This window comes from Aspergillus fumigatus, chromosome 6, assembly GCF_000002655.1.
Source record: "Aspergillus fumigatus Af293 chromosome 6, whole genome shotgun sequence".
Classification (NCBI taxonomy): Eukaryota; Fungi; Ascomycota; class Eurotiomycetes; order Eurotiales; family Aspergillaceae; genus Aspergillus; species Aspergillus fumigatus.
In genome coordinates, this window is record NC_007199.1 from 1,481,704 (window position 1) to 1,507,792 (window position 26,089).

At 51.3% G+C, this 26,089-nt stretch overlaps 9 protein-coding genes across 9 annotated transcripts; 5 read left to right on the forward strand and 4 right to left on the reverse strand.

The window, feature by feature from the left end:
- Nucleotides 1–97: 97 nt before the first annotated feature.
- Nucleotides 98–1,503, forward strand: rpt4 (proteasome regulatory particle base subunit RPT4; the record flags this gene model as incomplete). The annotated part of the gene is made up of 4 exons (XM_745478.1): nucleotides 98–314; nucleotides 430–816; nucleotides 867–1,323; nucleotides 1,383–1,503. 4 exons carry the CDS (start codon nucleotides 98–100, stop codon nucleotides 1,501–1,503), a joined length of 1,182 nt encoding a protein of 393 aa, XP_750571.1.
- Nucleotides 1,504–1,565: 62 nt separating this feature from the next.
- Nucleotides 1,566–4,565, forward strand: AFUA_6G06790 (glycoside hydrolase family 47 protein; the record flags this gene model as incomplete). The annotated part of the gene is made up of 4 exons (XM_745479.2): nucleotides 1,566–2,007; nucleotides 2,185–2,824; nucleotides 2,881–3,525; nucleotides 3,580–4,565. The coding sequence occupies exons 2-4, from the start codon at nucleotides 2,341–2,343 to the stop codon at nucleotides 4,563–4,565; spliced, it is 2,115 nt and encodes a 704-aa protein (XP_750572.1). The 5' UTR covers nucleotides 1,566–2,007; nucleotides 2,185–2,340.
- A 134-nt stretch (nucleotides 4,566–4,699) lies between these two features.
- Nucleotides 4,700–6,022, reverse strand: AFUA_6G06800 (M20 family metallopeptidase; the record flags this gene model as incomplete). Its single annotated transcript, XM_745480.1, has 1 exon — nucleotides 4,700–6,022. The coding sequence occupies one exon, from the start codon at nucleotides 6,020–6,022 to the stop codon at nucleotides 4,700–4,702; it is 1,323 nt and encodes a 440-aa protein (XP_750573.1).
- A 1,313-nt stretch (nucleotides 6,023–7,335) lies between these two features.
- On the forward strand, nucleotides 7,336–10,050 carry AFUA_6G06810 (uncharacterized protein; the record flags this gene model as incomplete). The annotated part of the gene is made up of 2 exons (XM_077805003.1): nucleotides 7,336–8,791; nucleotides 8,855–10,050. The coding sequence occupies exons 1-2, from the start codon at nucleotides 8,494–8,496 to the stop codon at nucleotides 10,048–10,050; spliced, it is 1,494 nt and encodes a 497-aa protein (XP_077661136.1). The 5' UTR covers nucleotides 7,336–8,493.
- Nucleotides 10,051–10,954: 904 nt separating this feature from the next.
- On the reverse strand, nucleotides 10,955–12,721 carry AFUA_6G06820 (putative DNA 3'-phosphatase Tpp1; the record flags this gene model as incomplete). The annotated part of the gene is made up of 5 exons (XM_745482.1): nucleotides 10,955–11,119; nucleotides 11,177–11,649; nucleotides 11,707–11,834; nucleotides 11,892–12,241; nucleotides 12,419–12,721. 5 exons carry the CDS (start codon nucleotides 12,719–12,721, stop codon nucleotides 10,955–10,957), a joined length of 1,419 nt encoding a protein of 472 aa, XP_750575.1.
- Nucleotides 12,722–13,235: 514 nt separating this feature from the next.
- srb5 (mediator of RNA polymerase II transcription subunit 18) lies at nucleotides 13,236–14,099 on the reverse strand (the record flags this gene model as incomplete). The annotated part of the gene is made up of 2 exons (XM_745483.1): nucleotides 13,236–13,548; nucleotides 13,606–14,099. The coding sequence occupies 2 exons, from the start codon at nucleotides 14,097–14,099 to the stop codon at nucleotides 13,236–13,238; spliced, it is 807 nt and encodes a 268-aa protein (XP_750576.1).
- Nucleotides 14,100–15,791: 1,692 nt separating this feature from the next.
- AFUA_6G06840 (alpha-ketoglutarate dehydrogenase subunit KGD4) lies at nucleotides 15,792–16,233 on the forward strand (the record flags this gene model as incomplete). Its single annotated transcript, XM_745484.1, has 2 exons — nucleotides 15,792–15,867; nucleotides 15,947–16,233. The coding sequence occupies 2 exons, from the start codon at nucleotides 15,792–15,794 to the stop codon at nucleotides 16,231–16,233; spliced, it is 363 nt and encodes a 120-aa protein (XP_750577.1).
- A 6-nt stretch (nucleotides 16,234–16,239) lies between these two features.
- Nucleotides 16,240–19,301, forward strand: AFUA_6G06850 (RUS1 family protein; the record flags this gene model as incomplete). Its single annotated transcript, XM_077805004.1, has 7 exons — nucleotides 16,240–17,310; nucleotides 17,430–17,542; nucleotides 17,593–17,605; nucleotides 17,683–18,087; nucleotides 18,140–18,184; nucleotides 18,247–19,077; nucleotides 19,170–19,301. Exons 1-7 carry the CDS (start codon nucleotides 17,158–17,160, stop codon nucleotides 19,299–19,301), a joined length of 1,692 nt encoding a protein of 563 aa, XP_077661137.1. The 5' UTR covers nucleotides 16,240–17,157.
- Nucleotides 19,302–19,760: 459 nt separating this feature from the next.
- Nucleotides 19,761–21,404, reverse strand: rgsA (regulator of G-protein signaling domain-containing protein; the record flags this gene model as incomplete). Its single annotated transcript, XM_745486.2, has 2 exons — nucleotides 20,926–21,404; nucleotides 19,761–20,872 (listed from the first exon to the last, which is right to left on the reverse strand). The coding sequence occupies exon 2, from the start codon at nucleotides 20,862–20,864 to the stop codon at nucleotides 19,761–19,763; it is 1,104 nt and encodes a 367-aa protein (XP_750579.2). The 5' UTR covers nucleotides 20,865–20,872; nucleotides 20,926–21,404.
- Nucleotides 21,405–26,089: the final 4,685 nt, after the last annotated feature.

A 26,089-nucleotide genomic window follows, 5' to 3' on the forward strand; every position in this document is an offset into this window, starting at 1 on the left:
ACCCTCCCAAATCAACACTTCCTTAAATTCTAGGACATTCTTTGATTTTACGCAACATCCGTTTGAAGCCCTACCCCCCGGCTTCGCTTTTCCAACGATGAACGGCGGAAGCGACCCTGAGAGAGAGCAGGCGCTCGAAGATTACAAGAAGAGCTTACTAGAGCTTCGAGAATGGGAAGCTAAGCTTAAGAACCTGCGTATGGGTATCAAGGACCTGCAGAGAGAGTTCGATATCTCTGAAGAGAACATCAAGGCCTTGCAGAGTGTCGGTCAGATCATTGGCGAAGTGCTGAAACAACTGGATGAGGAGCGATGTATGCCATTTTCATAACTCTTATGTGTCAGAACGTGCATGAACTTGGTCGTCTCTAACACGATAGAAAGTTCGTAATACGATGATACATTAGCTAACTTTGATAACGGAGATAGTCATCGTTAAGGCGTCATCCGGTCCCCGATATGTTGTCGGCTGCCGCTCCAAGGTCGATAAATCGAAACTGAAACAGGGCACTCGTGTTGCCCTTGACATGACAACACTTACCATCATGCGCATGCTTCCGCGTGAAGTTGATCCGCTGGTATACAACATGTCGTTGGAGGACCCTGGTCAGATCAGCTTCGCGGGTATCGGTGGTCTGAACGACCAAATCAGAGAGCTTCGAGAAGTGATCGAGTTGCCATTGAAGAACCCCGAACTATTCCAGAGAGTCGGTATCAAGCCGCCCAAAGGTGTATTACTGTACGGTCCTCCCGGTACCGGAAAGACATTGCTGGCACGAGCCGTGGCGAGCTCGATGGAAACCAATTTTCTGAAGGGTAGGCGCGTTTCTGGCCCCTTTTTGTCACAACTGCTGATCTTGTTATAGTGGTTTCATCCGCGATCGTCGACAAGTACATTGGTGAATCCGCGCGGTTAATAAGAGAGATGTTCGGTTATGCAAAGGAACACGAGCCCTGTATTATCTTCATGGACGAAATTGACGCCATCGGTGGCAGGCGTTTCTCTGAGGGTACCTCGGCTGATAGAGAAATCCAGAGAACACTGATGGAGCTTCTGAACCAGCTGGATGGTTTCGACTACCTCGGAAAGACGAAGATCATCATGGCGACCAACCGACCAGATACCCTTGACCCGGCTTTGCTCCGTGCCGGTCGTCTGGACCGGAAGATTGAGATTCCCCTTCCCAACGAGGTTGGCCGTCTGGAAATCCTGAAGATCCACTCCAGCACCGTTCAGCTGGAGGGCGAGATTGATTTTGAAAGCGTTGTAAAGATGAGCGACGGACTCAACGGTGCCGATCTGCGTAACGTGGTTACGGAAGCGTATGGCTCACATCTTCGAACTCCTTTATTTACAGGAATAAATTGCTGACATTGCATAGTGGACTTTTCGCCATCAAGGACTATCGGGACGCGATCAGCCAGGACGACTTCAACAAGGCGGTTCGCAAGGTCGCTGAGGCCAAGAAGCTGGAAGGCAAGCTTGAATACCAGAAACTGTAGTTCACACCTCGATTACCTCTATGCATGACCTCATTCGTTCATAAATGGCCCCCGCGGAATCAGACAGAATCTACCACAATACCAAGAGCATCAATTCCTGCCTTCATAATGTTTGTATAGTATATCTATCGTGTAGTTTGATAGATGGGTGCTCCCAACTTCCCCGCATGACTAACCCGAAGTTGGACCCTTGATCCTTGCACCCGCGGAGCCCATGTCATAGGATGAACTGTTTCCTCACGGTCTCATGCTGCCTTGGTACAGTGAAGAGGATCTAAACTCTTTGAATGCATAGAGAGTTGCCCAGAGACCGGAAGTTTGGGAGCAGCAAGAGTTGTGCCAAGGCGCTTGCTTCTTCGGAAATTATTCCGCCTGTTAGACTTTGGATCTACGTATCGGCCAAGTCGCAACATGAAGTGGCCACACCTACCATTTCCGCTGTACAACTACCTTGCTGAGAGACACTCCTCAAGAGGCTTGGTAGAAGGGACGCCGGACGACCTGGTACGTACTTCAGCTTCTCTTAAAAGCAGCATTGATTATTCCGTGGGCAATCTTGTCTGGACAACGTACATTGATATGTTTGTTTGTGTCTGCGGGACGGAGAATTTAGCGAGCTCAATCACCAAGCTCAAGACTGGTGTCGAATTCCAAGGTTGCTAACGTTTCGTCTCTCCTTAGGTTGATCACGAGTATTACGGGTTGGGACATCTTGATAATTTTCAAATCGCGCATCTATGCGATCCCATTGATTTCTCTTCGTGTTAGATCTCTCAGAAGCTGGGTCAACCCTGAGAGATTACAGACAAACACAGCGCAGCACTAGTCCGTAGCGCCATGACGAGCTCTCCAGCCCAGCGACTCCATAGCGAAAGCCACTGGCGAGCGAACCGCAATCCCACTGTCAGCCCTCTGGGTGGATATGGGCTATCGCAACAGTCGACCGGGGTAGGGAACAAACTCGGCAACTTCTTCGACGGCGGTCGCTCGCTCCCGATGTACAAAGATAAGCCGTACTTTGCGCCGCGGCGTACGGCGGGGAGGAGTAGGCGGAGAAAGATCCTGTATGGCGGGTTGTGTGTGTTTGTGTTGGTCTGCCTGTGGTATTTTACGACGGGGTCGTCTCAGCGGCATAGGCATGGCTTAGACACGCCTGAAACGCCCAAGGGCGAGGAAATGTGGAAGTGGCTGCAGAGTCTTGGGGATCCGACGACCGAGATTGAAGATGGCCAGCACCAGAATATCGATTGGAATGCGCGAAGGGAAAAGGTCAGGGATGCGTTCATTATTAGCTGGGATGGATATGAGCAGCATGGATGGGGTGTGTTTCCTTTTAATAAATTTTATGGGGGACACGCTGACTGGTTGAATCGCTAGGATATGACGAGTACAAGCCGATCACGAAAGAAGGAAAACAGATGGTCCCAGGAGGGTTGGGCTGGATCATTGTTGACGCCCTCGATACGCTCATGATCATGAATCTGACCTCGCGGGTTCAGCACGCGCGCAACTGGATCCACAATTCGCTACAATACAACCAGGACCACGACGTCAACACATTCGAGACGACCATCCGGATGTTGGGTGGCCTTCTGTCGGCGCATTATCTTTCGACCGCCCATCCCGGACTGGCCCCAATCGCGGACGACGATGCGGGCTCACCAGGAGAGGATTTGTATATTGAGAAGGCGACCGACTTGGCGGACAGACTGCTTGGGGCTTTTGAGTCCAAGTCTGGAGTGCCATATGCCAGCATCAATCTGAATACGTCGACTGGTATTCCATCTCATGCAGACAATGGGGCTTCATCTACGGCGGAGGCTACCACTGTTCAACTTGAGTTCAAGTACTTGGCCAAGTTGACGGGAGAAGCGGAGTACTGGCGGGTGGTGGAGAAGGTGATGCAAGTGGTCGATGACCAGAAGATGGAAGACGGCCTGCTCCCGATCTATATCTATCCAGACTCTGGACATTTCAGAGGAGACAACATCCGTCTGGGAAGTCGGGGGGATTCTTACTACGGTGAGTGAGCCAGGGTGTCTTGGTCATTTGTCTACTAACACAGTGGCTTTCTAGAGTATCTCATCAAGCAGTATTTGCAAACATCTAAACAGGAGCCCATCTATAAAGAGCTCTGGGATGAATCGTTGATGGGCGTCCGCAAGCATCTGATTGCGTACACCAAAAATGCTCAGCTAATGATTTTGGGGGAGAGGCCGTCTGGGCTCCATGGGAAACTGTCGCCGAAGATGGATCATCTGGTGTGCTTCATGCCGGGAACCATTGCTCTTGGAGCCACCGGCGGCGTGCCGTTGAGCGAAGCCCGGAAGTCTCCTGACTGGAATCAACGGCGGGACGAAGAAATTCTGATTGCTCGGGAATTGATGAAAACATGCTGGGCGACATACCTCGCGACGAAGACGGGTCTGGCTCCGGAAATCACCTACTTCACCTTGGACGACCCTCCAAAGATGTTCCACGACATGTACCCGGACTCGACGGCGAGCGCCGGCAACCGCAAGTCCCAGGGGGCTGATTTGCCAATGAAGTCACAGCCTCTTTACCCGCTGGACGACGAAACCCTCAAGTGGCGGGAGGACATCCAGATCCAAAGCCAGGACCGCCACAATCTCCAACGGCCGGAGACGGTCGAGTCATTGTTTTATATGTACCGCATCACCGGGGACGAGATATATCGCCAGTGGGGATGGGAGATGTTCAAGTCCTTTATCCGCCACACGGCAGTGGTTGAACATGACCACTCGCACGAGACCGATTCCCCTGCCGATGCCGCTGCCGGAAGCCAATCCGAGAAAGTCGCGCGTCCCTCGCGGATTACGGGATTCACGTCGCTGAGCAACGCCAACACCGTGCCCCCTGTACCCCGAGACAACATGGAGAGTTTCTGGATGGCAGAGACGCTCAAGTATTTCTACTTGTTGTTTTCCGACCGGGACTTTATCTCCCTGGAGGACCATGTGTTCAACACGGAAGCGCATCCGCTGCCACGGTTTCAGCCTACGGGTGATTTGAAGACGGGGTGGACGCGGAAGCCTCGGTAGCTGTCCTGCAAAGGAATCTAGATGAGATGCTTGTACATATATACATTCGCACGTGTTTTGAAAAAATAGCACAATGCAGTAACGAGGCTGTTTTTTTTTTTTTTTTTCTCTTTAGCATACCACTTCTTTCTAGTCTACGAGGCCGACCGGTCCAGCGCCGCCTGGATCAGTTTCTTATACCCGCGCACGGCCTCCTCGAGCTGCGCGACGGTCAACGCTTCGTTATCGCCATGCGCAACGTGGATAGTCCCCGGCCCATACAGGTACCGCCTGACCTTGCCGTCCGGGCGGGGATGAAGCTGCAGATTCGGCACGTCGGTCCCGTAGTTGACGGTGGTGATGTTGAACCCTGGCACATCGGTATCCAAATCCTGCGGGCCATACCCCTCCAGACTGAAGTTGACAACCACGCGGTCATCGCCGCCCGTCACATCCCGGACAGCCTTGAGCACCACCTCGCGCGCCTCGTCGTGCGTGCCCGCCGCCAGCCGCACGGCGACCCCTGCCCGTGCCTTGCTCGGCACCACGTTCGTCGCGACGCCGCCCTCCATCCGCCCGATGTTGACCGTCGTGCGACCGTACTTATCGCTGGCGGGCAGGCCACCCTCCTCGACGGGGATATCACCCAGTTGATCCACGCGCGCCAGCGCCGGCAGGATGGCGGAGATGGCGCTCTCGCCCAGCCACGGGTATCCGGAGTGGGCGGCGTGGCCATGCGCGGCGACCTCAAAGCCCAGCATGCCCTTGTGGCCGGCGACGAGGGCCAGCTCGGTCGGTTCGCCGAAGATGACGGTGTGGAAGCGGCTTGGGGAGGGGTTGAGGTGGGTGGACTGTGAGAAGGCCTTCATGCCGTCACCGCCGGTTTCCTCACCGACGACGAAGAGGAGACCCAGGGGTGCGGACGGCTGAGCGGCGAGGATGTCGAGCGCGGCGAAGATCTGGGCCGCGACGCTGCCCTTGGCGTCGACGGTGCCACGGCCGGCGATGAGGATATTCCTGTCGTCGGTGTCGTTGGCATCGCGGTGGAGGGAGTACGGGATGAAAGGCGGCACGGTGTCGATGTGGCTGGTGAGGAGGATCTGGGGACTGTGGCTCGAGTGCGACTCATCCAGGGAATGGTATTGGGACTCAGGGATTGCGAAGATGTTGAAGCGTGCATCCGACTCCGTGGTGACGGGTTGCTTGATCACGGTGAAGTTGTGGGATGCCAGGAAATCAGCCACAAAGGCGCCGGCTGCGCCCTCGTTTCCGGAGATGGACTCGATTGAGACGAGATCTCGATGGAACGAGAGTAGAGGAGAGGCATTTACCACGTCGTCCAGAGAGTTTTGGCTGAACTCTGTCCGAGTCTCACCCACAATGCTGGGAATGTCTGCCAGAGGCGCCTGAGGAGATGCGGGGTGCGGAGCTGCCGCCGAGAGCGCGGCGCTGAGCAGGAGAGACGTCAAGGGTTTCATGTCAGGAATAGATGAGAACCAGCGGATTGGGATTCCAAGTGGGATAGAGTTTTAGGCGCCGGCGGATTTACTCGGGACCAAGTTGATGAACTAGCAAGGGTAAACCACGGTATATTCCATGATAGAGAGGGCCGACCGTGATAGGGTGATAGTGTCACGTGACAACAACGGTCAAAGGTTGTTCATCCGCCTCGACAGAGAACGGACGGAGTACGGAGTACTTATGAAAGGGGGTGTGTTCCGTATCCAATGGGGCAATAAACTTACTTGATCCCTTGACTTTGGGTGTACCGTAGACAGATCGAATTGACGCATATACTGGACACATGGTGTGTCCTGTCCTCCGTATGAGTAAACATGATCATATGTCTTCGGGGATCTGATGTCCATTGTACTGTGTAGTGCCTCTCTCGATCGGAGTAATAATAATGCGATTTCACCATGTCCAGAATTCACCCGCCGACTATTATCCGATTGTAATTCCGCCGAGGAAAGGATCCTCAAAGATGTTGGCAGGTACCTTCTTTCTTATTCGTGGATTTGATGGCGACAACCATGGAATCAGACGAGGTCACATTTACGTCAAAAACTGGGTCCTTTTCAGCCATGAGGTCGAACCCAACGGACAGCTATGTGGACCTGACGGCGGCATCAGGGCGTTCTCGTCATAGGTTGTAGATGGTTGGATCCAGTGTCCAGCGTTGGACACAGAAACCAAGTGAACGTGTCAACTGTGCAGTCCTTTTTCCTGTACATATATCTTATTATTTCGCTGCACATGTACTCCGTACATCTTACATATACATATACATAACTGAAAGTATGCGAACTCATCAGTGGCATGACTCCCACAGGTAGAGCTTTCATGCGGTAGATACTGAGACTGTCGCACGACAGCCGAAGCTCAACATTCTCTCAACTTCTCCAGCCACTCCGTGGTATTCTGAAGATAATAGAAATCAGGCTATGACGATAAAGGCTCTCGTCTAGCAAGTCCATCAGAGTCTGGAAGACGGTGGTACTCACTACTCTTTGCTTGTTCGGGGTTCCAGTGGGTATTCCTCAATGGTGGACTCCGATCTCGCACCAGGATGAGCTAGTTGATTGGTCACAAAATTAGGGCATTGGCCAACGGATTCTATCTGGCACCTGCATTAACTGACATCTGAACTCTTGTTTAGACTGGCAACATAAAACATGATGAGACATTGTGAGTCTAATAATACTAATAAGAAGAACTAGAACGTCATCATTGCACTGAACAGACCACTATAGAACTATCCCTTCTAGAAGAACTTCAGTAGACGGGACCAGCCAGAGCAAACCGTGGCAACTGCCGACTAGAGTCCTCAGGCAACCCAAGTTCCCTGGCTCACGCACAGCGGAACGCAACGGAAGTCTTTACTCTTTACAGTATCTGCTGTGTTCTGATTCGTAGTGCCACTCTTTTGCCCTTCTTTTTGGAGGGTCTGGGTCTAAAGAAAACAAAAAGAAAAACGGGAGAAAATTGGACTTGGAGTTGGAGAATTGGAGAGAGTCAACCTACCCTGATTGAGCCTGGGAGAATTGACCCTTGTCGAATAATCATTTTCTACTACTCACATCTGCTAAGAAAAGAATGAAAAACCCTGCTTCATGTTGCCTCTCAGTGCATAATACTTCGTATTTCAGTGCATAATACTTCGTATTAGGAGGAGTATCACAGACATTTTCATTCCATCGCTTTGTCGATATCCTATCCTCGTCTTGTCCTCTCCTTCTCCTCTTCCTTCTGTCGACAGTGACACTTGCACAAGTCACCGCGTTTTCTCCCGATCAGACCCTTGTGGTTGTGAATGATTGATTGTTTGGCAGCTAGCTTACTTGTTGGATTGAGAAACTGCATCCTCGCCCTCATCCTCCACTGAGCTGTCATCCTTTCGTCCTCCTCGGTCTGTCTTCTTCCCACTCAGCTGCTCCACGTCTGCATCTGCTGTCGGCCCTACCGCCTGTTCGTCGCCTTCGGGCCCAAAAGATCTATTCCTCTGCTGTTGTTCTTCAATCAATCACGTCTGTACAGTCAGAAACCAAAAGCAATTATCTCGATCTCTGTCTCTCAGCGAACTGGTTTCCCTTACCCGTTCAACTCTTCCTACTCCTCCTCTTCCTCCTTTGACTCATCCATCGCGACCTCTCCTTTCCTCTCTGGTTGACCGCCACGCCACGTCTACTTCCAACTCATCGGTTCTCTATTTGAAATAAAGGCTCTTGCCTCTTTTCTCTTTCTCTTCTGCTGCCTTCACTTCATTAAATACAGACAGACAGACAGTCAAGCAGCAATCCTCGTCAGATCATGTCTCTGCAACCTACTTCCATCCTCTGCTTCTGAACTGCGCATCCGTATGTGAAAGTTTCACCCACGCGAACCCAGTTGCAGTCAAACAAATCAACCCACCACCACCACACGGACAATTCCCCTGTGCTTGTCCACCATGCTGAAACTCTCACAATTACTAGACGCCAAACGGCGTGACAGCTCCGATACATATGCAGACCTCTCGCCATTGTCCCGTCAGTCCCCTCAGTCCCCCTTGACGACCGATCTCTCCACCCCGGTCTCACCCGTGGTCTCGCTTTTCTCCGCCAAAGGTCATACGCGTGTCTCCAGCTCCGTCTCCTCCCTGGTCTCGTCCACTGGTCAGGGTAATTCCATGGAGAGCTCAAGGAATGCCCTGACAGGACTGAAGGAGGAACCTCGCCAAGCCAGGGATCTGGAGGAGGAGTATTTCCGTACGTCCTTCCCTCCCACCAAACCTTTTGCTCTGCCTTTGCATACTAATTACTTCTCTGCAGAACATTTTGACCAAGGCATGTCTGTTGTGAACGACACGTACTTTCGACCTTCGGCCGATTACCCCGAATCTTACGACCTGAACGACGCCGGCATGGACAACCCCCATTCCACCAAGAAAAGACGCGCCGACAGTCTCTCCGGTAATGGCCTGTCGCGCATTAGTTCGCGCATTTCCACCATTTCCACTCGCTGGAGGTCGAACCGCGTGTCGGGCGGCCCCGATGCCGTGGACGCCATCGGATCCAGTCTAAGGTCCCGAACAAATTCCGTCTCGTCCGTCCGTGCCAGCCCCGCTATAAGTCGAGCCGACTCCTCCACGATTCCGCCTTCGCCTGCAAGGACTATCTTTGAGGAACGCCTGAGCGAGTCGGGGACACAGCCCATCGACATTGCCAAAGCGAATAGCCAATCCCAGGATGACTCGGAAGCTCCACAAGCCACCACTCCTCTGCTTCCTCCCTTCATGGGGGACGAGCCACTGAGTGTTACTGCCTCCCGAGTTCAATCACCTCTGCAGTCACCGTCGGTCGCCGACGTCTCCGAGGAGAGCCTGGACAAGGGCATGATGTCGTCAGACCCTCGCCTGGCAGGAATGCCGTCACCTCCGCTGTCGACCAAGCCGTCGGTCGCGTCTTTCAATCGTCCACGCGCCAGCACTATGCGGACGCTGTCTGGCGAGGGTCCATCCTTCGCGTTGACCGATCCGAACGACGAGTGGGCGACACAACTTGGCCATGCCAATTTCACTATCCAGCCCGAGCCTTACGTGCCGGAAGTCTACGATCTGAGCTCATTCCGGCAATTGCGCGAACACTGGGACCAAGCACAGTGCAACTTTACCAAGCATCTGGTCCGGACCGGTGAACACTACGGTGTGACCTCCACCATCTACAAGCTCACGGAGGCCAAGTGGGACGCGATCAACAGTGAATGGAAGCGCACCTATGACGAGATGTTGTCCCAACTGGATGCGACCGACGGCTCGCTGATGGGCATCATCCAGTCTCAAGGCAACCCCTGTGAGCCAGTCAAAATTCCTCGGTTACACGATGAGAAGTTCCCCGAACTGGGCGATGGCGAGATCGTCGGTCCCATGAAAATCGCTCCGGCGGCGAATATGCCAGCCCGCTGCCGGAGCCGATCCTTGAAACGAAGCTTTTTCAAATTCTTCCAGGATCTCATATCGCGATCCTGATATGCATTGCATTCATTACAGCAATTAATGACGATAGAGCACCCCCGAGAGGTCTTCGATGTACAACAACTTGTAATAACCGAGCCTCTGGGGTTGATTGATTGAAGCATTTGACGACTATAATGTCTCTTTTATCTAACGACTGACGACCACCTCCATGTGCCCGCGACTACTGACTCGCGGAACAATTGCATTCCTTCAACATACTTCTTTTCTTATGTTCAATATTCTATGACATGAGAGGATAGACCGACAAAAGTTTCTTGTGTCAGGATTGGGCTTTCCACGATGAGAAGCAAACCGTGCTGCACATCGTGCAACCATTCCGTTCCCTGTACCACGCAAAGTGGATGTCTAACATGAGTCTTGATGTCGTTGCGTCTGAGAAGACGTGCATCCGTCTCTACCAAAAAGAAAAGAAAAAGAGAGAGAAAAAGAAAAAGAGAAGCATGAATGATACGGTCTGCCGTGTATATGTAGATATGTACCCGATATACCCAGCATTTCAAGAATGAATCATAGAGATTACTTTGACATCTCTCTCCCCCTGTAAGACCATAGTCGAGTTTAGTGGAATCAGTAAGGGTACCACAAAATCAGAGTACCTCTATCGAACCTCCGGCTCCACATCGGCCATTGGTGCTGCACGTTCGCGAGGCTGGTCGACTCTGCTTACGGCAGGACCCTACTGAGGGGCCCTTATCTGTCGGTCCTTACCTCACTCCGCAGCGTGCACCCATGCACATGAGGCAGGTGGGCAGTGCAGCTGACGGAAGATACCTCCTGCTATCTGCGTAGGCGGGCAAACCCATCCCGATCGACAGCGTCATCTCCAAGGTAAAGAAAGCCACGCAAGTAGAACCGACACCACGACGGTGATGAGCTTCTTCGTAACGTCTGACAATCAGACCCAGTACTGCGTCCATATCCGTTTTGCCTCGTCGTCGCCCTGAAACCGAAAATCCACACGGACGATATCACTGAACCCTTCCTCCATGGTGGGCTCTTTGAAGCGCTTCAGAAAATCGCCGAATGCGATGCCTGGAAGTCGTGCGCGGGATTCGGGGTTCTACAGCGCATATACTGTTAGTTTCGTTTCCAGCATTTGAGACGAAAAGAGAGGTACCAAAGATCGATTCGCGGCGCGGACGGCGTTGTTGTGCTTGCATAGTTCCGGCGAACTGGTGAAGTAGACACATCGGATGGGGACGTTGGATTCCTTTGCGACGCGTACCCATTCGGCGCGGGTGTTGGGGTCGGCGTTTGTGTTGTCTGTCATGGCGTCAGCTGCGTGTGTCTGGGTGCTTGCTGAGCCCTGAAAACGGATGCAACCTACCGACGACGACGGAGGCACCGGCGGTGAGAAACTCCTTGGCGACTTTGATGCATTTTTGTCTCTGTTGGTGTCCAGTTTCAGTGTACCGTTTTCATGTTCACCGAGAGTGTACACCAATCGTACCGTCTTGAGATTGTCCTGGTTGACGCGCTCGTAACCCAGCGGCTGGAGGTGATTCCAGTAAAATGTCGATTTGCCCGCTCCTGGGCTGCCGCAGAAGATAACTAGTTCTCGGGGGCTTTGGCGGATGAAAGGGGCAGGCACTGCGGTTGGTCATTGGTATGCATTCAGGTATGAAGGCTAACAACAGTGAGGCTAACCGTTGTCCGCGGGTTCAGACTTGATGTACGAAGAAGGATTGAATGGCTCCTGGACATCTTGGGCCACCTCATTCAGGAAGAACTCTTCGGGTGTCTTGAATGGGATGCCGACGTTCATGGCGAAGCCTCTGTGACGCGATTGATTTAGCGGCAACTTCTTGGCCCATCCCCGGATGAGAACTCACCGGTCTACCATGGAGTGATCCCGGGGGCGACCGGCCGCATCACCAACGTAGAATGATGCACACAGATCGATGCCGAAGACATCGAGGTCGTAGTCTTCCACAAACTCCTTCCACATTCCCGTTCGCGGTTTTCTATTCTCGTCGTCTGCTGTGGCGGCATAGACGCTGATGGGGATGTCTATCTGGCGCATCACGCCTGTCACCCTTTCCTTGAAATTAGTCAAGCTCTTCGAATCGGCTCGGCCGCCCTTCAGATCTTTCTGCAGGCTGATCCTCTTCTGGTTGGACATGATCACGACTTGGTATCTGTGAGTTGCAGTTAGCTGGAGTGCCGCCGTGAAAGAGACATGCTACCCGCCCGTCAGCATTCAGATCCTGGAGTTTGGTCGGTACATTGGGAGAGAACCACTTCCAATCTGAAGAATCCCGGGGAAAGGTGTTGCCGGAAGCTGTCACGACCAAAGTGGAATCCTACGTCGTGTGTCGTCAGTTTATCTTGAAATCACTGGAAAGCCAGAAGAGCTTACCAGATCGAAGGCTGCCACTTTGGCCTTCTCTCTTCGTGCAGGTTGTTCCCCTGGACCGGTTGTGTATTTTCCAATGACGAGGCTATTGTTAACGACCCTCCATGTGATTTTCTCAGGCTTCTTCTGAGACGTAGGTGTGAAAAAGGAGGCGACAGTGCGCTCTGACCCCGTAAGCAGGTGCTGTTGCAGTCCTGTAGATATTTTAGAAGACTTACTTGTGACTCTTGATTCGACTTTTCTTTTGAGCGGGGGCGGAGAGATGGCTCTGGTGGGCGAGGCCGCTCTTTTGGCTGCCCCGGACATTATCCTGAGTGTCGCTAGCGAACTGAGAATCTTGACGGTAGTATGATCTAGTTGACGTGGTTGAATTTACGAGAGTAACTGAATCTGGTCCCGCGGGGTTATGGGCTGGAGAACTGATCGAAACCCGGCATCAGATGGTCAACAGATGGTCGATGAAATCAGGAAATAGTATATGCAGCAAGATCCAGAAGCTAGAGAGGTCAAACAGGTTGTGTTGCGTTACTTGACTGAGATATATCAGAATTGGGTAAATATGTTGAGGTTGACGCGCCCGCACGCGTAATGAGGTTCACGAAGTCACATGCTCCATGTAAGTTCAAAATCACCTTGAGGTAGTGGTAGATGGCCATACTCTATAGGCACGAGCAACAAAATCCAGCCTCAACATTTATTGGATTATCACTGCTATCTTTTGTATACTTGGGAATGGCACAGCCCCGGAAGAGTCTAATCCAAGGCCAAAAGACGACGCCGGGTATCATGCTAGTATAACTCTCGAAGCATAGACATAAAATCACTTTGCTCGAGTATCCAAGGACAGCCGATCTGCTTGTTCCAGGCGAACAGCAGATTTCAATTGCTCCCTTAGCCCAAAGAGATGCTGAGAGGCAATCTTCATAGTCTCTTGATTGCTGCCATCCTGGACTGTGATGGCGGCCTGTAAGACGTAGCCTCCACTCCTGTCAAGCGGTGTCATTTCATTTAGGGCTGGCAATTGGCGCCGAGGCTCTTGCGATTCAGTGGGGTAGTGTAGGACGCGATGTAAAAAGATGACAATGTCGTTATGGATGAAGATATCGCCCTCCACTGCATACTCAGTGACAAAGCTGTATCGGAGTCAACCAAGGGTTTCTAGGATCTAAAACAAGGAGATAACGACTGACTTGTAACCCCAGGCATTCATTGGGACTGTAACATCGCCTTTAGGGAGACTAGCACTGGCCATCAGCCGGGTTGTGACGGCCGACCGGGTCGCTGCCTCGGGTATATCCCTAAATTCCAATTTCCAGGGTTGATTCTCGTAATCATAGTAGTGCGGGCGGACGGACGACTTCTCATCCGTCCCTGACATGTGCGCATCTTGGTCGGCGACCGGTGAAGCAGGTGCGCCAAAATCAGCCTCGGAAACAGGGCCAACGACCTGGGTGTAGAACATGCCACCATTGAGCATCTTGTTCAGTCGCTGCAGTTCTGCGCCCTGCAGATCCTGACTGGCACCTACACGGACATTGACCAGTCCGGGTTTACGGTACGCTTTGAAGACCAGTCGTCTCTCTAGGCGATGTTGAGGTTGCATGGCAGTCAACCCTGCCAGTTGTTGGAGTAACTCATGATGCTGATGCGCCGGTACCGAGGCGAAAAGCAACAGCTCATGCATGATGCGTCATGCGAAGACGAAATTGGGCCGGGTTGATGGTCGAATGATATAAGGCGACGGTCACTGATAGGTATGCTCAGATCACGGGAATCACAAGGGCCAACAATCAGAGTGGCCTTGCTGCCTGAGGCATTCAGTACCGGTGTCTGACAATCCGGATCCGTGGACGTTACTCCGTAAGAACGGGGCGTAAAAGTTCAAAAAGCACGACGGGTAAAGTCGGGCAGCGGGGAGGCGGAATGCACTGAATGGGAAATTCGGCCTGACGGTCGCGAGTCGCGAAATGGTTCATGGGCATTATCCGTCCGTGGGCTGATCGTCCAGTTAGAACTGTGAACATGGTCACCGGGAAGCGGATTAAGTAAGTTTCCGGCTATCAGCGAGATGATTGGTAAAAGAGTTTCATAATCTTAGGCTAAGACTGATACCGTCCTTGGCTATGAGGAGATACTCTTCCGTACAGTGGATGATGATACTCCAACAACCTCTCACATGTTTTCGGTGACAACAGGACGATGACACATGTCTCTCTAAATCTCTAGTCTACCTGCGACGGACTGAGACGGGTGGTGGTATGATTTGAGAAAATGGCCATAGTCCTCACGACAGCTTCGAACTTTTGATGTGATACGTTGCAACCAATAGTAGATCATCCACAGGCTCGGTCTCCGAGATGAGGGGAAAGCGTACTGATGAGGAGCAATGCGTAGGCCCTGAGAATTGAGGAGTTGGGCTCACCGAGAATGCGGGTTGGGTAAGGATCTGGGGAAGATCTCACTACGTGGTTCAAATTTCCCATATCAGTGATAGTACGGAGTATCCGTAGTATTTATATAGATAGCATGCAAGTTTGCAACTCGTATCGGAGCCGAGTTGGACTCTATTGGAGTACGGAGTTAGCATTCTGACGCCGACATGGGGTGATCCCCTCAATCATCTACCTATTCACCTGCAGCCTAAAGGAGCCCTCCCGGCGTTCCTTTCCAATCAGATATCAGCAGGGGGAAAATTACTGAGAAGGGCGTGAGATTCCTCCTCCACAGATTCCGAGCTACCCTTGCATGAGTGCGGAGGAAGTCATTCAAGTGCGGATACTGTGTAGGTAACAGAGATTGAAAACAGGAGACTATACAATAATCAGTTACTGGAATCTGGAGTCTCCATGGAGTTAAGTAGAAAAAAAAGGAAGTCTGAATTCTACTGTCCTTCGTCCCCCGCTGGATGCAAAAGGCCGGTGGGAGAGGGACGCTCCCGCTGTGCTTGTGCTTGAGAGGGGAGAGTTAAGCTAAACCACACCACCGTCACCGTCACCTTATCGGAATAATGTGAAACCCACACCCTCGCTTCTTCTCCCCTCCTCCTCTACTTATTTCAACTTATATTCCCACTCACTGTTCCCTCCCCGATCTTTCCAACCTCTCAGTCTCTTAATATTCTATTTCGCCTACTTTGTATAATTCCCCTACACCTTCGCTCGACACCAGGCTGGGTAGTCGGCCTGCTAGCAATTCTCCCAAAATCTTGCTATACTGAAAAAGGCTACCTCCGGCGGATCGGACAGTACCGGATCTGTTCAATTTCTCACGCAATTCTCCTCGATTGATAATCTGCTCAACCTACGTTCTCTCTTGCACCATTTCTCCTTTCGAATTCTCTCGATTCTTCCCACATAATAGCTCCGTCTCATTCAAAATGCGTGCCACTATTGCTTTGCGAAACGCCGCTCGGACTCCCCTGATCCGCTTTGTCGGTCGGCGTTCTGTGCCTCGTACGTATAATCTGGAGCCAGCTCCTGGCTATCTAATTTCATTCAGTAAACTAACCTTGCTGTTTTCCCTCCTACTCAGAGTCCATCGATCACACTCCTCGCCCTCACCCTGCTTCTCCCTCGGGCATTCTCCCCGACTCTTTCGCTGCCTACCGCTCGAAGGCTCAGCAGCACGGCCCTCTCGGTCGCGCTTCTTTCACTCAGGGATCCATCGGTCGCCTGCCCGGAGCTGCTCTCGGCCCTGTTCAGCCCAAGCAAGGCGAATTCTTTGATCGGGCAGAGCTTCCCGCCAGATTCCACCGTCTCCCATGGACTGAGGCTGAGATTGAGGCCATTGAGACCGGCGGTGCGAGCCTTTATGCTTAAAAAACACGCGTGGATGCGTACATGAGGGATGACACGATTGATGTGGAAGCTCAGGTCGACGATCGCAAAGAGACTCGGTCAATGGCATGTCAGGACGGAGAAAGGTGGTCACCATTGGCTGATCGGAGGTCATGGGGGTGATAGTCATCTTGCTGTTAATAGCGGCTTCAACAAAAGCCGTGGTATTGGTACGTTATGCGTGTCATACTCTGACCAGCAGTACTTCACTCCCATGCTGGTGATAAGCCGTCAGACAAACGACGCCTTTCACCTCCATCAACGGCTGTGGCTGGCCGCTTGTCTCCGTCTATTTCTCTCCTTTACTTTTTTGCTCAATTCTGTTCGTCAATTCCTTTGGAAGGCGCTGGTGGTTTGCAATTCATCGCACTTACGATTACAATTTGGGTCTATTTTCGGGCGTGTTCAGCATCGTGGGGGTTTCTTTTGATGTTTGACTGTGGAATGTCAGGGTCTAGAAACATCTGTACATATAACTATAAAAGTCTGCTGGAATGGTTAGACTGTTTTTCGTCGAGAGATTCGGATTCCTCTCGCTGGTCATTGTTGACAACAGGAGTCTCAATAATGACCCTACGATGCATATTTGAAAACCAACCGCCTCCTGGGCTGTCATTTCTGTTGATCTGTAAATAGATAAGCATACATAGACATGCAAAGTGTCCTGTGGAATGCTTTTGCTTTGTGTCTCGAGTCCAATCTTCAGTGTTCGTCCCACGTGCCCTGATTCGCAGTTATCTATCCGTCGACCTTGGCCTGTCCACACCTATCAGCATTACGTCTTTCAACTACACTCTGCAAGCCAAAACAGTAACCCTCAGGTTTTGCTCAATGCGCAGTACAGCTTGAGCTTTAGACGATGTGCTTTTTGGATGAAACCTTCATCATAGACACAGAGCCCTCACGATGGCCATAAGCAACGCGCGAAACACCCTCGCGTTTACGGAAGTCGACGAGACGAACAATCCCACAGCAACTTATGTCTACTCTGAAACCCAAGAACATCCCAACAATTCACATGAGAAGAGTCTCAGCAAACGGGGAAGGGTCGATGTGATGGTGTGTCAAGCCTTGATCTCTAGACACATACTACTTGTCACTCTCATGCAACTGCGGACTTAGACATTGATCTTTACTGTTGATATGGAGACGCTGGACATTGATTGACAATATGCCAGCATCCTTCTTCTACTCCCCGGTCGCCATGGTCTCTAATGACCTTGTTTAATCTGCTCGTTGATGTCTTTTTGCCTTCGGGGTATCCCAACAGTGTTACCGATGATTATCTGCCGTGAGTATACACTTCGGTTCGTGATAGAACATGATTGCTAATCATCCAAGGTATCAAATTTTCGTAAGGACCCGATTCCATGGACTCTCGACACCGTTCGGCACACAGGACTCGAAAAGAAAGCTGACACCTCGCCTCAGGACTCACTCCAGGCGTTCTGCAGCTCCATTGCCGGTCTCTTGTCCTCCAGAGCCGTACTCCAAGGCGTCGGCGTCGGCAATGCGAACGCCTCCCCAACCTCCGCTCTGCTGCTGCATATCCTGCAAGACTCCTCTGGCCGAATCGCCACGATCCTCTTCGCACATCGCGTCGGGACGGCTCTCGAGCCCGAATGCAAGATGTACCGCCTCGCAGCGGATGTGTTCAACGACCTCGCCATGGTCCTGGACTGCCTGTCGCCCATGATCCCCGCGGGGGTCGGCCGCGTCGGCGTACTGAGTGCGGCGGGCGTGCTGCGTGCTCTGTGCGGTGTTGCCGGGGGCAGTTCCAAGGCGAGTCTCAGTGCCCATTTTGCTCGTGGAGGGAACCTCGCTGAAGTCAACGCTGTAAGTGGCTGCGGGATCCTCAAAAAGTCAGTATATTGAACCATGTCTGTAGAAAGACTCGTCCCAAGAAACAATCATCTCCCTGCTCGGGATGCTGGTAAGCTTCGACGTTGCGGAGTCTTGAGATAACGGGACGGGTGCTCATGCGCAAACACACAGGTCGGCTCCTTCATTGTCTCCCACGTCACAAGCTTCGCAGCCACCTGGACCAGCCTCGTGTTCCTCCTCACCGTCCACCTGGCCATGAACTACGCCGCCGTGCGCTCCGTCCAGATGACCAGTCTCAACAGACAGCGCGCCAACATCGTCTTTTCCACCTTGCTCGAGTCAGACCCAGCTCTGGATCCCCATCGCCTCAGTCGTAGCAGGGTAGACGATCATCCAACGTCGGCGCCCACCCCGCAGTCTCCCTTGACAACGTCAAGGCCACCGCTAACACCCGCCGATGTCTCCAAACAAGAAAGAATCTTCGAGCCAGACGGTATCCTAAAATGGACGTTCGCGCCGAGCGAATGCCACAAACTCGGGTACTGCCAGATCGGCGTCTCGCTCGACCGCTTCCTCCGCCTGTCATCGACAAGTACCAGCAGCAGCAGCACAAGCACAAGCACAGAGATACGAACATCACCGAGCCTCAGGACCACCGTTCCAATGCCCGAACTCGTGTCTCTCTTTGCGAAGGAGGATTATCTCCTCTACCTGGTGCGGCGCGGAACGGGCGGCCCCGCCTGGTACGCCAGTCTCGTCCTCAAGAACATGTGCTCCGCCAGATCGCAGTTGAAGGCCTGGACGCATGCATTGCTTGCCGCGCGGGTCTTGCACCTTTCCTCGTCTGGGGACGGAGACCAGCAGATCTTGGATGTGGTAGCGCGCACTCTGGGTTTCCTCAATCGCGATGCGAGGTTCGAGCGATATCTGCAGAGTCTTGAGGAGGCGGGCTGGGATTTGACTAGAGCAGCTTTGGAGACAAGCTCTAGGCGGAGAATTCTAGTAAATAATCACCAGTAGCGATACGACCTATTTTACAGTCTAAGAAAGGAATTGCAGAGACCTTTACAGGGCAACTACTGGACATTGTACAGCCAAAAAGGCAGGACAGTCGTATTGGGTATCTATATACATGCCAGAGAAGGGTGTTCAGGGATGCGGGCTCCAAGATGCGAGATATGTCAGCATCCAGAGTCGCAAACATGAGTCCATGCATCGTCAAATAATCAATCATCAAAAAATCATCTAGGCACGACGAGAGCGACCTCGTCATTCACCTAGGCGACGAAGGAACGCCAGGAAGAGTCACCTCCCATCCAATTTTTGCAACAACCAAATTCTATATGATTTTGTGAACCAGACCAGAAGAGGAAAATGCTCGCTCGCTTGAACTCTCACGAAAACTCCTGTTATGAAAATGCACCCAAAAGAACAAATGCCATGCGTTGCACCGTTCACTCATATCCAAATAGTCCAAATGCGAAACGATCGCTTAACAACCCAAATATAAATCCGAGTATGCATGCAGCGTGACGGTATGCAAACGAGTCGTGTCTATCAAATGATGCAGCGTAAAACATGAGAAAAAGAAATGCCCAAAACACCTTGGTGGTCCAATCCGCCGGATAGAGAGGGACCTCTAGACCGAAAGAAATAAAAGAGTGGTCGGTCGATAGAGTAGCCGTTCAATCGTCCATGGAGGATCGCAGATTCTGACTGCCCGAGCCCCCGTGGCCCGAACGCTTCTTGAATCCGAGCTTCATCCCCATTTTCTTCCAAGGATTCTCGGTGCGATGCTTCGGGCTGTGACCCAAAGTCAAGGAGGGCTCGCTCGACGGTGGTGTGGTCGGAGGAGTCATGGGTTCTCCAGTGCTGTGATTAGACTGCGTACTTCCTGAGTCGTCGGTCAGAGCACAGTCACCGCTGGTAGCGGACGAAACCTGGCCGGAAGTGCGGTTACTAGTTTTGCCCATGGAGGTGACAGCGCCGAATGAGAAGTTGGAGCGGCTCGAATGACCAGAGGGAGGCCCCGAAGGAACCGGAGCTCCCAGCTCCCGGGAGGATTTGGGCGAAAGCCGTCTCCCCCTCTTGACCGCGTGTTCATCGAAACTGGGGTTCGATACAACGGTGACATCGTCTTCGTTCGAGAACAAGGGCTCCGAGAGCGGCACAACATGTGCAGAGGTAGCATGGGCGTTGAGAAAGGGGAGAAAGATGGACTCTTCCATCAGGTCATGGACCAGTTTCACGGCGGCATCCAGTGTCTCGGGGGGTGGGGGAATGTGCGAATTCGCGTGTTGTACGATCTCCTCCCGAACTTCGCTGCAAACATTGATCTCTCGTGGAGCACCAGGAAGGATGTATGCGGTCAAAAGTCGCTGCCAGAGCATACGCAAATGCTGGCTTTCGGGGCAATCGGTCACAATGGGTGACTCTCGCAGTTGATGGGTTAGCGAGTGATACGTCTCCCGGTACCGCTTGGCCTCCAAAGTGAATTCCAGGGTCTCGAGACAGTGATTTTGAGAAAGATACGCCATAAACGCGCTAAGGGTATATGGAGCAGGTGCCGTATTCGCTAGCACCTCATCGAGTGTTGGTCGCATAGGACAGAAGGAACCCGGCTGAACATTCAGACTCAGCGGACGGGAGCCGGACGAGTCCATATCCTCGTCCGACTCGCTGTCCGAAGACGATGACGTCGGCGAGAGTTCGGGCGTCGTAGTAGGAGAGTTGTTCCAGAAGAATAAAGGAGGGTACAAAGACCTCTTTTTGAGCATCGCGTATAGCATGCGGCACCCTTTTGGACTTGTTGAGCAAGTTGTGTTACTGTACACAAAGTTGTCCCCTTACCAGAGGCGTATGCAAGTCGTGGGGCTTCTCGTTTTCACGTATTTCACCGGTCTTCAGGGAGTCCCCAAATTCCCTGACCCGGATTGCCGAACTGATGACGGACACAGTGGGCGAATGCTTGGTAGTGGAGTGATGTTGAGTCAAATCCGTATATGTAGCCTTCCCACACTGAACCCAAGATGCGAGAGGCCGTAGTGTATATGGTTTGTTGTCCAATCGAAGGCGCAGAACGGTAGCAGAAGGGTGTTGACTTCTGACGTGTTGCCGTATGGCAAGGGAGCGGATGGTTATGATGGTTTAGTAATCTTTGAAAGAGGGGCGAGGTCTGATAAGAGACAAAGAACCTATTAGTCTGCTGCCTGCCGGGAGGTGTGTGGTATAAAGGGTGTGAATCCAATAAGGCAGTAATGAAACAGGAGTTAAGAGTACAACAATGATAATATGACAAGATGTATATCCTAGAAAGTGACAAGTCGACTAAAAAAAAAAAAAAAGAAAAGAAAAGGAAAATTGGAAAATCTCAGAAAGGGCACATGGATTCAGGAAGAGGGGGGGAACGAGTAGATTTGAATGATAGCGAGGCAGAGAGTGAGCCTAAAGAGGGAACTGAAAGTGGAGAGAGGATTCACAATCGATGATCAGACAGACCCTTCAGAGTTCCAAACCCTGCACGGAAGCGTCGAGCAGCCGGGAGGCGGTTGGGTCCACAGGAACGGCACAGCCAAGGAGGAAGGAGCGAAGGAGGAAGGAAGAAGGAAAATGGAAGGGTTACTTTTTCCAAAAGGGAGAAAGTAAAAAAAAAAAAAAAAAAAGAAAAGAAAAGGAAAAAAGAGAAAAATAAAAATAAAAAAAATAAAAAATTTTGAAATAATAGAAGCACACCTTAGGCAGGAGAATTCGATGGATCCTGAGTTCCAGGCTAACCAACAATCGAATCAAATCACAGATTGGGCGATGCGACCCAAGGAAGCGCTTCTTTTGCACCACAATCAATATAGGAAATGACGATACTTCCCGGTCGATCGTAGCAGGGAAGGGTGCCGCCGTGGTCTACGGAGTACAATAAGTATCTACTCCGGAGTCTGTACAGGTTCTTGATCGAGCCGACCTCGGTGGATATGTGGGAGCCACTAGGAACAAAAGGCGATGGAGAGAGTGATGATCGGACAATGATGCGAGAGCGCTCTTCTGTATGAGGAATTTTGGCTGCAGGAGGAACACAGGTCAAGAGGATAAAGAGGGAGGAACGACCGCTTTTTCTATTCTGTACCAAAAATCATCCCATTAAGAATGAATTCACTGCAATAGAAAGCGCAGAGAAAAACAGAGAATAATGTCTGATAATAAGAGGAGAAGAATCACGTCATGTCTCCTCTCTAGGGCTTCAGGTCGGCCAGATAAAGAACCAGAAGGGAAAATGTGCTCGTAACCTGAAAAGAATCTGGAAGCCTCTGGGTGGGGGATTGTGGGCGATTGAATCGTGCTCGCCACTGGTCAGGAGATAGAGGGTGGATCTTTCATCCAACTCACAACACACAGGAAAAAGAAGAAAATTCCAATAGGGCAAAGATACCACGCCAAGTGGGCCCACTACCGCATAGGACCTAAGCGCTGAGTGGCTGAGACTTGGGCACCAGGCGATTTGAAATTCTGGAATAATCAAAAGAGAAAGAGAGTTTTTGGATGGAATATGGTAGGAGTGGAGACCAGCGCCTGTCTGTCTAGTTTCTCTCTGCACTTACATCTCTGCCTGTCTCGTTCCCTCTTGCTGTACTGTACTACTCCGTACTTCGAGCGAGTGCAATTGGATCCCGTAGAAATCGGCCTTTGATCATTCAATGAGTTGATGGGCTTGGAAATTGTAACCGACCGCAACAAGAACAGAAAGGAGCAGGTAGGAAGGAGGAAAGGAGGGCGAGGAAGACAGGGAACGGAACAGTATCTCATCAAATTGAAGCAAGATAATATCTTCAAGAGTCGCGTCTCCTGTAAGCAAATGGGAGATGGTTAGATTCCTCATTCCATTGGTACTGTACGCAGATCCCATGCGACCTTCCGCAATGGCTTATCTATCTGCTACGTTGAATCGGTACCCCGGTCTTCAGCAGCAAGGGAGGGAATCTTGAGGGATTTATCCAGGGATTTACCCCGGTCTGAGTTTCACAGATGACAGAATGTTGCAGGAGTAATTGAAAGTGATGATGTAGGTCTGACTATCTACTCTAACGGCACAGTAGAGAGACCCGAAGCTTAAGGTATCACAATAAATCTAGGGAGATCGGCTGGTGCTGAGAAGTGCCATAGCTCACTGCAGTGCTACTCTCATAGGATCATTATTAATGACGAGATGCTGTAAGATTAAGCTGAATCCGATGATATGGAGCGTTGGATCTGTAGCTCTAATATACTTTTGCGTAAATTCTAGAGGAGAGCACCTGATGCGAAGCTCACCATTAGGTGGCCGCCAAGTTCTCGTATCTTTGACTTATGAACCGCAAGATCCAAGGATACGGAACGCGAATGTTCGTCATTGTTATGGTACTCATATACCTGGATAACGTCGGCGATCTGTTATTTCTTTGTTGACATATTCAATACCATGGCGCACGAGGCCACATTTCAAGAACCTGCGCTGGTCCTGAGTACTGAGATAAGAGACGGCTCAATGTTATATGGAGCACGCACATGTTGGCATATCCACTGAGTAAATAGCTCGACTTTCTCAAGAGGACAATCGCACCCACATTCACTACTAAGGAGCTGCTTACCAACAACGCAACCAACCTAACCGCAAGAAGGCATAAAAAGTTGACAAACAGTTGTGCGCCGCCCATGCAGACATTTGATTGGCAAAAGCAGTCAGATCTACGGATTGCCAAGAAGGCTGTGCTGCCAGAAGCAAGGGATAGTACGAGGGAGGAGACACCACATACTTTGCTAGTGCGTTGCTGGGCTGGCCGATTGAGAACAACCCCACAGTGTTCAGTGCTCAGTGCTCACTGAGCTCACTCTTTGCCAAAGGCCACCATGTGCTGATACGATCATACAGAAACTCACGTAGGGAGTGTGCATAACAAGTGGGTCCTGGACAAGACGAGAGCTTCCCAAGCTCATAATCATCAATGATTGCGCGGGTCATCATAGCCTGCATATAAAAAGAGTTCTATATGAAGCTCTGTATGCGCCCAGTTTCAGATTAGACACTGTCTGACACCCCGATGTACTTCTGCGATTACAAAACCATGTAAGTTTGTGTTCCGCAAGACATGGACAGATGGCTATTGGTAACTTAGAACGCCAACTATAACGCCCAGCGCGAGACCATTTCTCAAGTGGGTGTAGTCGTACTATCACCCCAGACTGCTTAATTCCTTCGTTGAGCTAGTACTCCGTAGATACTCCGTATCTGCAAGGGCCTGCAATCTGCAGCTGCAGCGCAACCAAGTTGTAGTCGCGTGTGTGTCACTGCGTGGTTAAGATCCATATTCGATCGAGGAATGTGACATCCCTTCCTTCCATTCTGACATCTCTTTCAACGGTCGAGGAAAGGGATGAAATGTTTCCAGAACGTTAAGGGAACAGCCAAAGAATGGTCGCCTGAGGAAACAATAATACTGCTAGTGTTGGGACAAGGTTACTCCGGGCATGCCGCAAATCAGAATGTGGGAATGCCACCTTGTGAGCAAATGGGGCTGTCCATAGTTTGTCAAGGTGGCTATCTACCAGCCAAAAGGCTGCTAACAAAAAAGGAGGGGTGGCTTGCGTGTGCCTGTGCATGTGTGCATAGCGATCACCAGCGTGTGGCTAATCAACTCCCTTCTCTCTGGACTTCGCTGGGTCACTCCGTATCGCCCGCCTTATCATGTCCTTGACGGTAGGACCCGCAATGGAAAGCGCCACACCCATTCCTGGCCTCCTGGAGACTACGGAGTAATGACAGGGAACAGCGAAGGTAACCGCAGTCCTCAAAGAGTGCAACAGGCAGCGCGCCAGCCTAACAACAACAACGTGTGTGGGGCCCTTGTGGGCCATTGGCTGGGCTTCATGGGGCCTATGCCCCAGCCAAGGCTCCAAGGTACGAAAGCCCCATAGATGTTGCGGGGCGTTTAAGTCACGAGGCTGATCCTGGACCTTCATTTGGTGGTCTAGAGAACTTTGGACCATTATTAGCATCAGTGGGTTCGAGCTTGGTTCGTCGCTAATTCGTCGATTTATCCTCGGTATGCGCTGATTGGCTCTCAGGAGTCGGACATCTGACCCGGAAATACAGCGCTAAGCAGGTCTTGTCCATGGATTCACTGCTCGGTTGACGCCGACTTTGACGGCTCTTGCCTCATCTGGGTACTTTTTTTGGCAAGTGGTGATTTGTTTCAGGTCGATTGGAGTTGGATGTCCCGAGATCAGTTGTTGGAGCCAGTCGAGCCAAGGCTGCGTATTACCAGCGAGGAAAAGCATGGCGTTTGGCCCTGCACTTCAGACCCGGATGCGCTCTGTAGTCTATATCTAGCCTGGTGTCTAACTTAAGTATTTCCTAAGGCCAGTCTAGATCTAGCGCTTATGATCACAGTTCATCTCTTTGCTGCTAGGTGTGCGAACGCTCAGCCGTTTAATCCATACCTTTCGAATCTGTACTCCGGTCCTCGTTGAAAAAGTATAGTCACGACATCGTCATCCAAGATTTTCATCTATCAAACAAGCATTCTGACATTCCTGTCGTCGTTACACCGCAGGCTCGCCTAAAAATGATGAACGAGATCTACCATCCCTAGCTAGACTCTACTGTATTGATTGAGGGTCGGTAATGCCGTGTACGGCAGGAATGGTATGAATTGCATCATAAATGTGTAGTGCACCGTGTCACTGTACCACAACTCCAAGCCTATGACCAATTGCAGACATGAACATCTCGCAGCCCAAATCTGGATATCGCAAATCAGTTATAGGACGATTCATCATGTAATAGCTTACAAATGATGCAAGATATGGACCTCAGTCTAGTGGACGTCGCTCATATGGTATGAAGTACTGAGCATAGATTGTTGTACTATTCCAGCCAAGAGTTAAGGCATCAATCCGTCCTCCGCTAAAAAATCGGACTGTCAATAATTGATATTTAACTCTCCTCAAGGCTTGAGCGGACAACAGTCGAACAGCCACGTTCAGC